The sequence below is a fragment of the Corvus brachyrhynchos genome, unplaced genomic scaffold (genome assembly GCF_000691975.1).
Source record: "Corvus brachyrhynchos isolate BGI_N302 unplaced genomic scaffold, ASM69197v1 scaffold136, whole genome shotgun sequence".
Lineage (NCBI taxonomy): Eukaryota > Metazoa > Chordata > Aves > Passeriformes > Corvidae > Corvus > Corvus brachyrhynchos.
In genome coordinates, this window is record NW_008239080.1 from 1,486,764 (window position 1) to 1,502,349 (window position 15,586).

Sequence of the window (15,586 nt, forward strand, 5' to 3'; positions counted from 1 at the left end):
TTTTGTCCTGCCTATGCTGAAACGTAACTTTGGTTACCCTAACACTATAACTAAGATGTAGCTTTTCTATCATACTCTTTTTACATTACTGCAATAAATAATGGGTCACTTTCTGTAGTTGGTAATGGTAGTGTGGTAGGATGGAATGTCCTTGTCTCAGTTTATATGATATGTTTAGGAATTAGTGGACATGTTTCTTATACATAATGTCAGACATGTTCCACAAGTGGTGTCATAGTTTACATTTAAGGTACAGCTAAAGGGGTTAGTTAGCACTACAGAGTTTATAGCAGAGTCAAAAGGACAAAGTACATTTCCATCTTGCCAGGTACTTTTCATCCAGTAAACCTAAGCCTCTAGATGAAGGTCACAAAACTTTTTGACCCTGCCCAATTCCTCAGCATGGTTTGTACAGGGTAGCACTTTTCCTCTCACGCTTGCAGACTGCATATCCCAGGCAAACTTGATAAGCTCCAAGCCTCTTCACTTCTCCTAATATTCAGTTCTGTCCGCCTAAATGACATGGCCAGATTCTTGTCTGATACCTCTTTTTTTACCCCTTCACCTCCAACAACTTTCTTTTACTTTTGGGCATGGTAGACCTCTGGATGTCAGCAGATATCACAATGTTGTCTTCTCCTAAGCAGTGTAGACAGTAACCTGGGTAAAAAATGGATTTGTTATGGAGCTCGTGTACCAAAGCTGTCCTAGACTTCAGCTAACGCTGTAGACACAGTCAGAATGAAAGGTCTCTGTCCTCTAGACTTGACCACAGTATCACTTTTGAAGAGAATGACAGCTAGTGAGCTGCTGCTTGTGCCCAAAGCATGGCATCATTAAGAGGAGGGAAGATTTCATGCTACATCTACCTCTTACCATTATCCTGAGCAGTACAATTAAATTATTACTCTGGCAAAGTTGCAAAGGTACATTTAAAATCTCAGAGAAAGTTACTTGTATATTTACTCTTCTGTCAAATATTAGTTTACATTCTTGGATGCTTTTCAGTACTGTATTGAGGGTCAAAGAGTCGTGTTGATGCTTCTGTGGATAAATCCTTAAACTTAAATGAATATTTCCTCTGACATTTTGCATCACAAAAATTTGATAAGTTTAAGTCTCACAAGTATATAATTGATAAATGGGTTACATTTTGCAAAAGACTTTGAATATGAAGTTTTTAAAAAGCCAAAATGTACTTTGTTTATTCTTCTTTATTCTGCACAGATTTAATTCTCTATGGCAGTGCTATGACATATTTTATTAAAACAAATTTTTTAAGTAGAAAAGAGTTATTACAATATACGCTGTGGATTACCTCTCGAGTGATTCTAATTAGTGTTTCAATTATCTGGGCAACTAAGTGAGATGCAAATTACCTGGGGTGTATTCTCATTCTTATTATTGTTCCACTCAATTGATGAACAGGAAATCAATAACCCAGTGAAACTGTCTTAGCATGCAAATGCATTCTGTAACTCTTTGTGAGAATTCTACAAAAGCATCAAGTCTTCAAAATTTCAGTGAGGATGAAAATGATCCCAGAAAAGCTAAAGGAAGGTCTGCTGTAAATCCTGTAAGGTTCTCTTATGTGTTACATTCAAAGGCTGAATATAGATCTAACAGAACTGTGAGACAGACATTAAACCTTCATTTAAATGTATTGAGAGTCCAACAATCATGCCTTGAAAAGGGAAGGTAGATTTTTGTTGTAACCACAGTCTAGCACAGGAGCTGTGGAAGGGCTGCCTCCTGGTGGTGTTCAGACTTGCACTGCTGTGCTACCATTTCAAACTTACCATTCTGCATGTGCCTTTTCCTTGAGGCATGGGATGTTCCCCAGCATGGGCGCAAGCCTGTCTGTCCCAGCTCACTCTGAACTGCAGTGGCTACTTTCCTTCCTTAAGCCTTTCACCTCTAGGAAAAGTATGGATTTTGAAGGGTGTCAAAAGTATATAAAACTAAACAAATTCTGGTTGTCTTTTTGTTAAAACCAGTGCAGCATGCCTGTTTGTTTGTAGGTGGCCTGAAGCGATTCACTGTTATACAGAGGGCTGCTGTGTAAGAAAGGTGGGCTGAGGACACGGCCAAGCTGCCTTCTGCTCTGATTACTGCCTGTAGTGACTTACAGCACAGAGGAACATTTCATCTGACCAAGTAAAGATGTCAACCTCTGAACCAGTTATTACAAAAGCCTTCCTATAAGATGTGGGGAAAATGTATGTGCTTCTAGGTTTTTCTAATGACTTGTGTTGAATTTTAAATATTTACATGAGGATGTTTCAAAATGCCTTTTTTCTTCATTTACTATGAAGAGAAGCATGAGTAACCAGTTTACTGTAAAACCTATCCTAAGGCCATTTCAGTCAGATGTAACTTGGGAGGAAGCATTACAGTCTTTCTAGTTATACCAGGGCCCAACAGGATTCCTCATTCTTTGGGTTCCAGTTCTTCTCTTACGTGCTAAAACACCTCTGCAGATCTTGCAGTGGTGGCCCATCGTTTGAAGTAATCTGTCCTTACAGGCATAAATGCCAACATTTACAGGAAACACCATGCGTTTGTATTCCAGTCGTCCGTATACTAACCTCCTTTTTTAGCCCCTTAGAAAAGCATTGTGTTTGACACAGTGCTTGTGGTGTGCATTTGACGAAAGATGTTTTCTGCATTTGAAATAAAATTGAAGATTTTTCTTGGATTTTGTATGACCAGTAGAACTTTTGGTGTGCTTAAGAGGTTTATTATATGATTTTAACTCTCTGAAGGTTATACTGCTTTTGTTTGATCTCATGCAGCAATGACTGCTATGGCAATGATACAAGAAGACAAGTTTCTAATGCTGATCATAATTTAGGCTTCATCTTTCCTGAATCAGAAATGTAGTAGTATTCCAGGTGATGGAGTTCAGATTTTTGTGATTAAATACAAGTTTAATGCATTTTCTGGGTTGTAAAATGAAGGTGAGTTGGGGGGCATTTTTCCTTTCTTTCTTTCTTTTTTTTTTCAGCATAAAAAAGCTTCTAGAAATTATGCAAAGTGCTTTAAAGTAATAGGTATTTTAACACCACAGGATATTTTGAAAGAAGTGAACGGAAAAGTCTGTTTATGTTTGGTTCTGTGATCTCTCCAGGATACCTAATTATTTCTTGGATTGTAGAGTTAGCTTTCCTAAGCTTGTGTGAGAAGTTGTCATTGGATTTATGACCTAGTGTAAAAGGCCATGTCTGCCATCTTTTATTTGGTATGCCAGAACGTTTCACAATATTGTTCTTATGAAAAAAATCCTATATTTAAAATTATCCAGTGCACACAGCACTAGAATGCTAAGATCTGCTTTTATCTAAAATATTCTATGTTGTTGTATGATCGTTGATCAACTTGCATAACTAATAACATCAATTCTTGACATTTTATAATCTTAAATGTTATATCTTTCTTTTATTGCAAATAGTCCTTACATATTCACACAGTGAAATTAAGAGGAGTTCCTCGAGTGAGACCTAGGCTTGTGTTGGGACACTGTTTGAATTTATCTGTCGAGGGATATGTCTGTACATGTGAGAGTGAAGCTATAAAACTTATTGAGCTGTTCTGAAAAGTTCAATCATAAAAGACAAAATCTTTTGAGAAAGGTACTTTAGTTCAAAAATCTTTGCAAGTTTGGCTCAATGTCAGCTTTACCCCCGCTATGTATACAAATGGCTGCATTAAGAAATGGAGTTGTAACACTGATGTGAATACAATGATCTGGATGGATAAACATGTCCCGAGTGAAGACATAAAGATGCAGTAAAGCACATATTTATGCTTATCACTATTATAAATGGGGATTTTTAAAAGTTACACTTCCCTATAACAGTCTAGACTTTTTTAAAACCTGCATGAGTTTATTAAGCATTACTTCTGCATTCGCTTTTCACCTTTGTCCATTTGGGATCAGGTGCTTTAAATATTACAGGAGTTCAGGTGATGAAACTAATCAAAAGCCTAAAGTTAAGTGTGAGTGCCAGAGTTGTCATAGTGAAGTGAATGTGTTTGTGATAAGTAACTCTAAGGTGTGATCTCATGAAGGGAACTTCATTGTGCTTAATCACTCAGCAAAATGAGTTACTTGAATCATTTAATGCTAAATAAAGATTATATGCAATTGTTAACTAAAAATGTTTACTCAGAAAGTTTCACTGGTTTTAATGCATATGGTATTTTTGCACTATGGAAAAGAAGTTTCAATTAAACCCAACTGCTAAGTAGTGTAAATGACTTAATATTAAGGAAAAAAAATCATACTTTATTCCCAGATCACAGGATGTATTTCAGGAAATAATGTTGTCCTTCTGTTTCTGCTTCCAGGGTAGCAGAGGGGAGACAGGTCCTGCAGGTCCTCCAGGTTTACCAGGGAAATTGGTAAGCAGTTTATTTCCATATTCCGTGCTCATGTTTACTTTCAAGGAGCTTTAGTATCATTTGGAACTACACTTACTCACTTATCCATGCAGGGAACTGAAAATAACATTTAAATGAGTGGTCGTTCAGTTTCTTTTTCAGTCCTCTGTGACTGTGCTAATATTAGAAAATGTTGTTTTAAATTACATGGAGATGTGTGTGACTTTTTCTTCTACTCAATAAACCCATAAATCCTATGATGTGCAAAGCTGAGTTGCACACTCCTGTGTGGGCTGCATGTACCTGGGAGCAGGAGCAGTGAGAGACTGGCTTTCTGCTAACAGCTACGTGAAACTAATGAATGGAGCACGTTATGAATGCCATCTTTTACCAGAGCTCCAGCAGTATTTACACAGTATCGGTCAGAAGCATAGCTGGGGAGGTCTTGGCTGAAAGAACCTACTGTTCCAGAGGAATGTGCAAATTGCAGAGTGCAAGATCTTGGGAAGTATTTTTAAGAGAACCAGACTGTCGTTGAGGGACTGGAGGGTAGAAAACCCTGTAAGTTATTTCTGTTGTGATTGTCAGCAATAAATTCATAATAAGATTCTGTTTAAAGTGCTGTAGTTTGGATCAGCCCTATTTGCATCAGATAATCCTCTTTTATCAAGTTAAGTCTGTTCTGGGAATAAGGTTCTGCCCCATCTGCTTCAGGGTATGACCCTTAGTTGTTCATTCTAAACCTGGTTGGCTAAGTTTACATCCATGATTTATTTTCACAGGGTCCCCAGGGTAATATTGGACTTCCTGGACTGCCTGGTCCTCCAGGCCTTCCTGGTGGTAAAGGTGACCGGGTAAGAAATGCACTCATACATGCAGACTGCAGTTTGATGTCAGGAGTAAACACAATAAGTTGAGCACTGTTTTCGCTTTTTCCGTGAATTAATGTCTGTTTTGTATGTAGATATTTTAACTGCTTGAAAGTGGTGCTCTATGTGCCCATTAACCACTTGTAGCTCATAAGGGTGGACAGGAAAACTCTTGACAGTGTCACTTGAGGGACTGAAATAAGATTACTGGTGTAAACACTCTTTTGTTTTTTTAAGTTTGAATCATTTGAAGACCTCAATCATACTGCAAATCATTGACACAGCCAGATCTGAAATGGTCAGTCAGGGTCTCTGGTCACTATACAGCTTTGTAACTTCCACCCTCATCTACAGTAGAAGTGATGCCTGTTACATGTCTTAGGACCTGCTATGGAAATGCACATGCTAATGCAGCTATTGTGACACCTATGCATACATGCAGAATTACAGGATAGAAGTACTTCTAGTATTTTGTTGACAGGGAAGGATTGGGCCCTGGGGGCCTCACATAACTGCAGAAGATACCTTGCTTTGCTCAATAAATGTCAGTGAAGACAGTACATAAAGCCAGAGATGTTTCTTGGCTATAGGAGGCTGCAAAGGATGGAATGCACTTGCCAAACTTCTGACATACTTGTTATAAAAATATTAAGTTCTCTACTGTGTTTCATCTCTCTTACTTGAGGCACTTCAGTATTAAATGAATTACACTTGTGGAGTGCCCCTTACATCCTGCTGACAACCAGGGAACTGTTGGACTGTTAGTCAGGTATGGGTATATCTGATGTAGAATGTCTTAGCTGAACAGAGGAATCCTGCCCTTGGTATGCTCCCAGTGTACAACATAGGGTGTCTGGATAGGGCTTGCTGTTGTTTTTGGCAGCTTTTTAAAAAAAAAGCTATTCAGGTACTTAAAAGCAAGCTTTATGTCTTTGATGTTGCTGAGGTATTTTTTCATGTTTGTTTGGTTTTCTTTTAATGCTGAGATCAGGAACACATGTTTCTAGTCAAATGTAAGTATTGACATAAAGCAGTCTCTTTTTATTAGGTTGGTAATGATTCATACTTTAGACTCCTCAAGAGGTAGATTGAAGGTACTGAGGAAGCAAATGTGAAGGAAAATACCTAACGTGTTGCAGTGCTGACAACCTCCTTCCAAGGGTGCCTGATTTTCCTTATTTATCATATAAATGGTCTGTAGAATGAAAAGTAGAATGTAGATGCTGTAAATGGACCTAGAGAGAGTCAGGCTACATCCAGGAGGTTTCTGATTATCTAAGTGGAAGATGACAGTAACTTGTGCCTGGACCTTTTTTGAAAACCTGAGGTCAGTTTATTGCTCTGTGCAAATAACCTTAAAGTCCAAAGAGCTATGCTAGGAACTATGTCATCCTGTGATTCCTTTTTAGCTCTCCACTTGTATCCTTGATTTATATTATTTTTTCCAGTTACATAGAGGTTGGAGTGAATTTTCTGGGGCAGCCTTAGCATGGCTGCAGCCTTGCCAGCAGTGCTGACCTGCAGTATGTCTTCCAAGTCACAAGCCTGGAGAGCATTGTGCCGCTCTATCCTTCCTCTTCCCTTCAGCTTTTGCAACTGCATCAGTCTTACAATGTATTGGTTTTGCATGGCCTGGTTTTGTCAGGTTGGAAATAGGTGTCTCTGTAGCCTGTTAACCCTAGTCTTTGGGACAACCCCTTCTAGGAGTAAGTTCTAGGCTGAAGTAACTTTTTTTCCATTTCTGGTTTCAAAACTTCATGATTTTGTACACAGGGATCCTATAAAGTTCTGTTGTGTAGCTATATCTGCATGATAAGAGTTGATGAAAATAGCAGCCAGAAGCCAGTAGAATTCATGAATTTGATATATCAGTAGTTATTCTTGATCCCAAAGCTGATAAATATTGTGTACTATCTGTTGGCATCTTGTCAACATGCAGGTGGTGACCACTTAAAGAATGAATCACCACCAAAGATACCAGCAGAAGTGTTTTTATTGAAGTAATATGTAAAAGTGAGAGGTGTCAAAATTCTATGGGTATAATAATGATTGAATGTTACAAGCATAACATAATGTGTTAATTGCAGGATCAGTGTTCCTGTTTCCAAGCCCACATGGACCAATCCTCACCACGTCACCCTGTCCCTGTGTGGGTTTTCAGGTTGGAAGAGGAGGTCACAGCCTAGGCCTCTGCCTCCTTTGGAGCCTGAACCAGACTGCCACTAGTCTGGGCAAGGAGCTGTGTGCATCAGGCACACACCTGACATAGTCTAGCAGAGAGAGCAGGACAAAGCAATGTAAGAGCAATGGCTTACGCTTCAGTGAATCTTACGGGGTGGTTATGCCCATGCAACACGGATAATGCCCAAACCCCAGCATTCACCAGTTAGAGTGTTTCTGATTCATGTAGTTTGGACTGGTTTCATACACTTGGGTTCTGTCTATTTTAGTAAGTTAAACAGCACCAAGGCAAGTGCCAGACCCTGGCACAGCAACACAATCCTTTATGCTGCTAAGTGGTTAAAGTAGCCCCTGGTACAGTTTTGGATGATGCTGACAGGCAGTTTTGCAAATAATTCTTGGGTATGATTTGAGAAGCATTTTTGCAAATAGATAGGCAGTAGGTCAAGAAAAGTGAGTATTTTCATAGTTTGACATCTTGCCTTAGTGCCTCCGTTGAAATTTTTGGAGTCAATGTGGATTCAGATAGTTTCAGTTACGATTCTTGTATTTGCTAATGCAAACACTGCAGGCCAAGGCTCACAAAAAGCAATCGATTCTTCTATGTCAGCCTTCTCTATTGGCAGTTTTATTGCTCTAAACAAGATTAAGGGGGCAGAAAGAATCCCCAAAACAATGTTAGGTTGGAAACCAATATCTTTTTTGTGTAACTGGGAAACCTTAACAAGGCACAATGTTGAGAACACTTCAAACAAAATAGTTTCAGTGTTGACAAAGTTGGAATGTTAAACAGTTCTGTGATTTATACTGCTTATCTTTGTGGATAATTTATTATTAGCTCTTCATCTTCAAGAACATGAGAACATGTCAGAATTCATTAATTTCATAAAACTCACACCAGTCTATGTGTCTGTATCTTACGTGAATTAAATGGATCTCTGAAATGAGAGAGAAACTGCTGCATGTCTGTCTGTTTTACAGAAAAAAAATATCATGCACAGTTATAGTTCTTTTGGAATGCATATCTTTGAACATGTGCAGACTGCAAAGAATATTAAAAGGATGGTGTGACTGGTTTTCCAACAGAATACAAATACAAAAAGATTGTCCTAAATGATAAACTGTTCTACAAATTTAATAATTTTGATATAGAGAAAAATTACATCTGTTTGAAATGAATTAGGTCATTAATTTATTACTCCTTATTTCCTGCCCGTCCACACAGGTACGTTTTGTTAGAGGATTCTAAGATGAAACATAATCTAATTTCTTTTGAAAAAGGCATATTAACTCTAAGATACAAGCCTTTTGACACAGGTTTGCTAAAAGACATTGAGAATTGAACAGCACACAAGACAAGATTGTGACTGTACTTGTGAATGTCTCTCTGCTTATCCCTCATTAGCAGGGCTACTATAGCCTTCAGCAATATGGAATATATAATAGTGCTAGAAAAAGTGATACACTTACTGGATTTATTTACTTGTATCTTGTAACCAATTCTCAGAGCAGACCAGTAGCATCTGCAAAAGCATTTGTCATTTAAAGGGGACATCTTCTGTTTGACACTCAGAATCTGTACTGTCCAGTGTGGTGATGGATTATATGTTCCAAACTAGTACTTGCCTTCAGTCTGTCACATAAATTGCATGGTAAGACTTAAGTGCTTTCATTGTCATTCTTAAAAATTTGCAGCTTTAAAGGTCTCTTGCATGAATGTGAAATTTAGGATCAAAAAACATTTAATGTGCTTTAGAATCTAGAGTTTGAAATTCTGAAATATTTTTTTTTTTTGAAATCTTTAACCTTTTAGGGTTCGGTGGGTGAACCAGGACCTAAGGGTGAACAAGTAAGTCATGATAGAGATTATGGGACTTTAAAGTCACAGTACCAAATGCCACATAATGCTGACTAAATCTGAAGGCTGACAGTATGTCTTTCTTTGATGTAGGGTGCACCTGGAGCAGAAGGAGATGGAGGAGAAAAGGGTGACTTAGTAAGGCGCCTTTTTTTCTTTACCTGATATTATGTTGTTATTGTAAATTAAAACTATAAAATGTTGTTGGAATACTTCAAGTGTTATGTTTTCATCACTGAAATGCACATTTAAATTTAGGGGTACAATATAGTACAGACTGCCTTGAAGGAAAGGGATGTGTCTGTGTTTGTGTATATATATATGTATGTATGTGTATATATATATATATGCACACATATAGATAGATACATATAGAGACTGTTTGTTTATAAATATATATATATATGCATACACAGACACAAATTCTTGGTGTTTGAGGCAGTGAGGATGAGCAATTAGTTTAACTCAAGTGAAACAGGAGGAGAGTTAATAAATATCCTTAATGACTCTCACTTAAAGGAAATATTTTGTATTGACTTTCTCTTTGGAAATATGATTTGCAACTGGCTGTTAGGGAGAGGAAAAATGGGCTGGGAAGAGGCTGTGGCACTGTGATATTGCATATATATATGCTGCAGGAGTATGGCATGTTGTAAATTGACATGGGTAATGCCTGGGTCATGTGCCCTTGGGAAAAGAGGATGTTTTTCCCTGCCAAAAGAGAAACCCACTGGTCCAGTGTCTCCCATGAGGTTTCATCCAGCAAAGCCAGAACTGATCTTTCTAAAGAAAGTAAACTGCTCCCTATTCAAAGAATGGTAGCTGGGTCATATGTGGGAAGTGAGTGTTTTTATCCTACATGCTGCAATTCTGAAAGCCTTAGTGAGAAAAATGTCCAGTAACGGAGCATTACAGTCACTCTACAGATTCCCAGGAAGCAGTACTATGGGTTGTTTAAGTGTGCTGCCAGTCAGTCTGGTTTAAATGGATAACAGTTATTTCTATTTCACTTATGACCTATTCATTAACAGACAGGCCTTTAACTGGAAACTAGTTATTTCACCATGACATTTAAGAACTGGGAGAGGGCAGTTTACAGAAATCTCTCTAAGTTTCTTCGGTGTTTTCATACTAATCTATTTCACATGTGATTACAAGATTTTGAAAGTTTTTTTTTCCAGTTGAGAGGAAAGCCTAAAAATTCCTGAATAGTGGGATTGCTCTTCTCAGTCAGGTGATTGAGGGATTTTGGAATTGTTCAAGCCAGGAGAAAGATTGCTGGAAATAGGAATGTGATGGGATTTGGCTTCTTCACAGAGCTTTAGGTAGACACTTGTCTGGTTTCTGTTGCAGTTTTTCAGTATTAACACAGCACTGAAATCCATAGTTCTGTCACTTGTCGGAAACTAGAAAATCCTGGTTAAAAAAATGCATCCTCGAAAGTTTTCCAAGAAATCTGCTGTCTAAGATTGTCCTGGGCTGTAGCTGTGTTTGGGAGGTTAGAGTCATGTGTCTGATTCCAACGTAAGAAATACAAAGACAATTATAACAAACATGCTTTCTCATCTGCACCTTACAGAAAAGTTTTTGAGAAAGGAATTGTACAAAACCCACTCAAAATAAAGGTTTTATTTTCAAAGGAATTGTAATTAATTTGTGGTGCAATTTTGCATAAATCAACCAAATATATGAAATTTCTTCTTATAGTGAAAAAAAAATCATGTGAAATGTACTGCATTTTTAATGTCAGTGGTAACGGAGACTCTCTTCTAATACAGTTTGTCTTATTTTTAGGGTGACATGGGATTACCAGGAGCAAAGGGAGCTGTAAGTATAATGAATAGCATTTTTATGGAAATACAGAGATCTAGTAGATCATATAGATCATATAGATGGTTTTCTAATCTAAGGAAAGAAAAATGCAAATAGCAGGCTAAGCTCTTTATCGCAGTTAAATTGAATGTGTTCTAACAGATTTTCTTCTGTTTAAATTTTGAATACAGTTAATATTAAAATGAATTAGCTTTGAAAAGGAATTAGTTTCCTGAATTCTAACTCCATAAAAGAGAAGCATCATTCAGCAGCAGTTTTCTGGCCAACTAAGCTTTTTTTTAAAGAAAATGAATGCACCCTTTGTACAGTAGGTGTTGGATAGAAAGGAGGCTCAGTGCAGTGGCTGCATGCCACTGTTAAAAAGCTGGCAGCAGGATTGTGATGTCTGTGAAACCAGAAGTATTTATGGCTCAGATTCCTTTATTTTATTTTTGTTTTTATTTTTATTTTATATTTATTTTCTTTTATATTTATTTTATTTTCTTTTATATTTATTTATTTTATTTTTATGTTATTTTAATTTAATTTTTGTTTTGTTTTGTTTTATTTTGTTTTATTTTGTTTTCATTTGCAAAATGATAACTTTGATGTGGAAGGAGCAGAATCTTGTATGTCACCTAAAAAAATAACTGGAGAGCTGAACTCCTTCTTTTATTTCAAGATCACTGAAGAGTTGGATTGTTACAGCATCTGACAGTATGGGCTGTGATACTAAAATACCAACAGTTCTGCCTATGGGGAACTGAGGCTGAGCATAACAAAAAAACCTGTGCTTGTGTTCTCTGTGTTCGGGGTAACTTCAGGGCTAAGCAAATGCAAGCTAAAGAGTGTTTACTGCTGATGAGGATCCTACATGAAGGACATGAGGAAGAGATAGAGTAGAAGAGAAATCCATAATTTTATCCACCTCGATTTTTAAAATCCTCTTCTATTGATGAGACCCTATAGGGCTTGCCATCCCAGTGAGTACCTTCACAGGAATGAGTAATCTGTCTGGGAACCTGATAACTCACCAGGCTGGGGAAGAAAGGAATGATGGCTTCCCGGTTGTGTAGTCCATAAAAGCAATTATTTTGTCTTCTTAATGTATCCATCGAAGCACGTTCTTTGGGTTTTCTTCTGGTAGGGAGAGCAATGGGCTGTCTGGGATGCAGCGCAGCTGGAACCGAAATGGCTCCATCTTGTGGATTTAGCTGATACCACAGCTGAGTAATTTGTTCGTCAGCATCTCTTTCAGCGGGTGTGGCTTTTTTTTTCCCCCAGTAGATTTGGGAAGCCGTGAGTATGTAGGGTTTATTTCTTAGTACTACTATTGATTAATAGGAGTAAATTAACTTGTATTGAAAGCAGCTGTGGTGGTTTGACCCTGACTGGACACCAGCTGTACACCAGAGCCACACTGTCACTCCCTTCCTCAGCTGGCCAGGGGAAAGAAAATGTAACAAAAAGCTCATGGGCCCAGATAAGGGCAGGGAGAGATCCCTCACCATTTATGGTCACGGGAAAAACACACTCGGGGAAACAAAGAGATTTATTACCTATCAGAGTCAGAGTAGGATAATGGGAAGTAAAACAATGGGGGAGCACCTCCTCTCACTCCTTCTGCACTGACCTCGGTGTCTGCAGAGCTGTTCCTTTCACATATTCTCACCCTGCTCTTCTCTGGCTGCAATTATTTCTGGGCAATAATTTTTCCTCCTTAAATATGTTGTCCCAGAGGCTTTACTAACCTCACTGATTGGCTTGGCATTGGCCAGCAGGTCTGTCTTGAAGCTGGCTGGTGTTGGATCTGCTGGACATGGGGGAAAGGTTTTGGCAGCCACCCCCGTAGACCCCCTGCTACGAGAACATTGCCACTCAAACCAAATACGATAATTCAGAGGTGCCTGCTGGCATAGGTCTCACTCTGCGTGATATTTAATAACTCTTAGTAAATTTACTGGAGTAGAAGCTATAGCTTTGTTTACTCAGTGTACTTAAGTGAACTTATTGACATAGTCACATCAATCCTTTCATTCCCCAGGGGTCAGGAATAGCTCTTTCTACCCCTTCCCTGAGTGTAATCATGGCACTGCATCTGTTCAGGCAGTTTGTCAATGTCAGTTTGTGTGAGGATGTTCCTTCTCCTCTGCCAGCAAACTCAAGCAGCGGCACTAGAACTAGCTCTGTCTCTGACAGAGTAAACAAAGCAAAAATGTATGTTCCCAAACAGCCTGGGGCTACACAGTAGAAGCTCATACTGTGGTACTCTCTACGGAAGGACGTGAAAGGCATTTGGAGCACGAAGGGAGGTGGAGTTTTCATACCTTAAGCAGCACTTAATGTCTAGAAATGTTCCATGTTGGCATTCACAAGGGCAGAGAGCCATCTTGAGCATGTCACTATTGATTCTGATTTACCTATTTTGACAGAATAATTTTCCATTTCTCCCCTGTGAGTGAAGAATACTGACCTCTTACAAATCATGCAACTACTGACTCCAGTTGCTTATTTAAAAAACTCTGTTTAACAACTGCATTTCAGCACTCATTTCTTTGCACTTGTGAATAGTTCCCATCACCATTTTGGTATGTCAGAATGAGTCTATCATTAGTATAGCAGTCCATTGGAATTCCTCTCTTTCATTGTCAGATTGGTAATCCTGGAGACCCTGGTTCCCGTGGGCCTGAGGGAAGTCGGGGACTGCCGGGCATGGAAGGGCCACGAGGCTCACCTGGACCGCGAGGATTGCAGGGGGAACAGGGTGCCCCAGGCCTGCCTGGCAGCGAAGGGCCAGCTGTAAGTACTGTTTCCATGTAATTGGTATCTTTTGAACCTTTATCTCTCACTCACACCACTCCTTGTTTTCCATGTACACATGCCAAACTGAAGTGCCACAGTAGTCTGAAGTACAGTGTGCCTCTCATCAGACACATGTGTACACCAGAGCAATCTTGGGTTGTACACAGCTATGTCCTTGGGGCCCCAGCTTTCAATTCAGCTCTGTTTTCTTATGCCCACCCCACTTCTGTAGTGTGCATGAAACCAAACCCTGGTTGATACAAAGGAGCATCCCTCGCAGAGTTTGCTGGTTGACGTCAGCTGGAATAGTTGCACTGGCAGGAGCTGGAACACCTTTTAGTGACTCATGGATTGGTTTTGATTGGGATACAGTTAAATTTCTTCATAGTGGCTTGTATGGGGTTATGTTTCGGATTTGTGACGAAAACAATCTTTATAGCAGAGTCATGGGAACAGGAAAAAGGGTAATGGCTTCAAAGTGAAATAGCATAGATTTAGATTAGATATTAGGAAGAAATTCTTCTCTGCAAGAATGGTGAGGTGCTAATAGGTCACCCAGGGAAGTTGTGGATGCTCTGTTCCTGGAAGGGTTCAAGGTCATGTTGAAGGGGGGTTGGAACTAGATGGTTTCAAAGGTCCCTTCCAACCCAAGCCATTCTGTGATGTTTCAGTTACTCATGAACACTGTTTGCATAGAATCAAACCCTCTTCTGCTCCTTACACTGCCCCATCAGCGAGTAGGCTGGAGGTGCACAAAAAATTGGGAGGGGACACAGCCGGGAGAGGTGACCCTAGCTGACCAAAGGGCTATCCCATACCTTATGGCATCATGCTCAGCAACGTAACCAGAGAAAACTTGTGGGAGTGGTGAGCAACTGCTTTCATTTATATCACTTGCATTATCATTGTCTTTTTTGCATTTTATTGTCTTCTTCTTCCCCTTCTTCCAACCCCTCCTTCTCCTTCTTCTTACTTTCCATTTGTTAAACTTTTTTTCCTTCTCCCATCCCACTGGTGCAGGCTGAGGGTGTGAGCAGCTGTGTGGTGTTTTGCCAGCTGGGGTTAAACTGTGACAACTGGCCAGCATTTTTTTGTACCAGGCACACTTATAAAATGTAAATGTGGCATCAACTGTTTTATTAAAACTCTTTTTTTAATCCTAGGGCAAAGAACCAAGTGATCACCACATTAAGCAGGTTTGCATGAGAGTCATGCAAGGTAAATGGGTTAAAAAGTATTTGATGTTTCTTGTGCATTTAAGTTGGGATCATCTATTTCTGTGGAGGCAACCAAGATTTTCCGCATGCTTACCCAGAACAAATTGCATGGCCTCAGCAGGGAACCTGGTGGAAAATCTTTCCACATATGAATGTGAACACAGTTTGAGGAAGTCCCTTATTTATATATATTTTGTAGCCTCATTGAACTACCTGTGGATTCCACATTACTGCAGTGATAAGCAGGCCATAGACCAGAGTATACATACATGCATTTTTTATTCAAATCACTTGCTGTGTTTGCATACATAAAAGTACAAGCTTCACTGAAAGCTTTTTAGCCTTTTGTACTCACTATTAAATTGCAGCAAACAAACTGCAAAATGCATAAAAAGAAGAGGAATGCAGAGAGAGGTTTTCTGGAGATAACACACCTTAAAATTAAAGCAGTTGAGAGATACTGA

At 39.0% G+C, this 15,586-nt stretch overlaps 1 protein-coding gene across 1 annotated transcript in view; it reads left to right on the forward strand.

Moving 5' to 3' along the window:
- Positions 1-15,586, forward strand: part of COL9A1 (collagen type IX alpha 1 chain) — a 66,780-nt gene that overhangs the window by 43,813 nt on the left and 7,381 nt on the right. Inside the window, exons 29-35 of the mRNA XM_008637620.2 lie at positions 4,351-4,404; positions 5,166-5,237; positions 9,247-9,282; positions 9,385-9,429; positions 11,086-11,118; positions 13,756-13,902; positions 15,069-15,123. Coding sequence (XP_008635842.1) covers positions 4,351-4,404; positions 5,166-5,237; positions 9,247-9,282; positions 9,385-9,429; positions 11,086-11,118; positions 13,756-13,902; positions 15,069-15,123 — 442 coding nt within the window. The remainder of the gene's footprint in view (positions 1-4,350; positions 4,405-5,165; positions 5,238-9,246; positions 9,283-9,384; positions 9,430-11,085; positions 11,119-13,755; positions 13,903-15,068; positions 15,124-15,586) is intronic.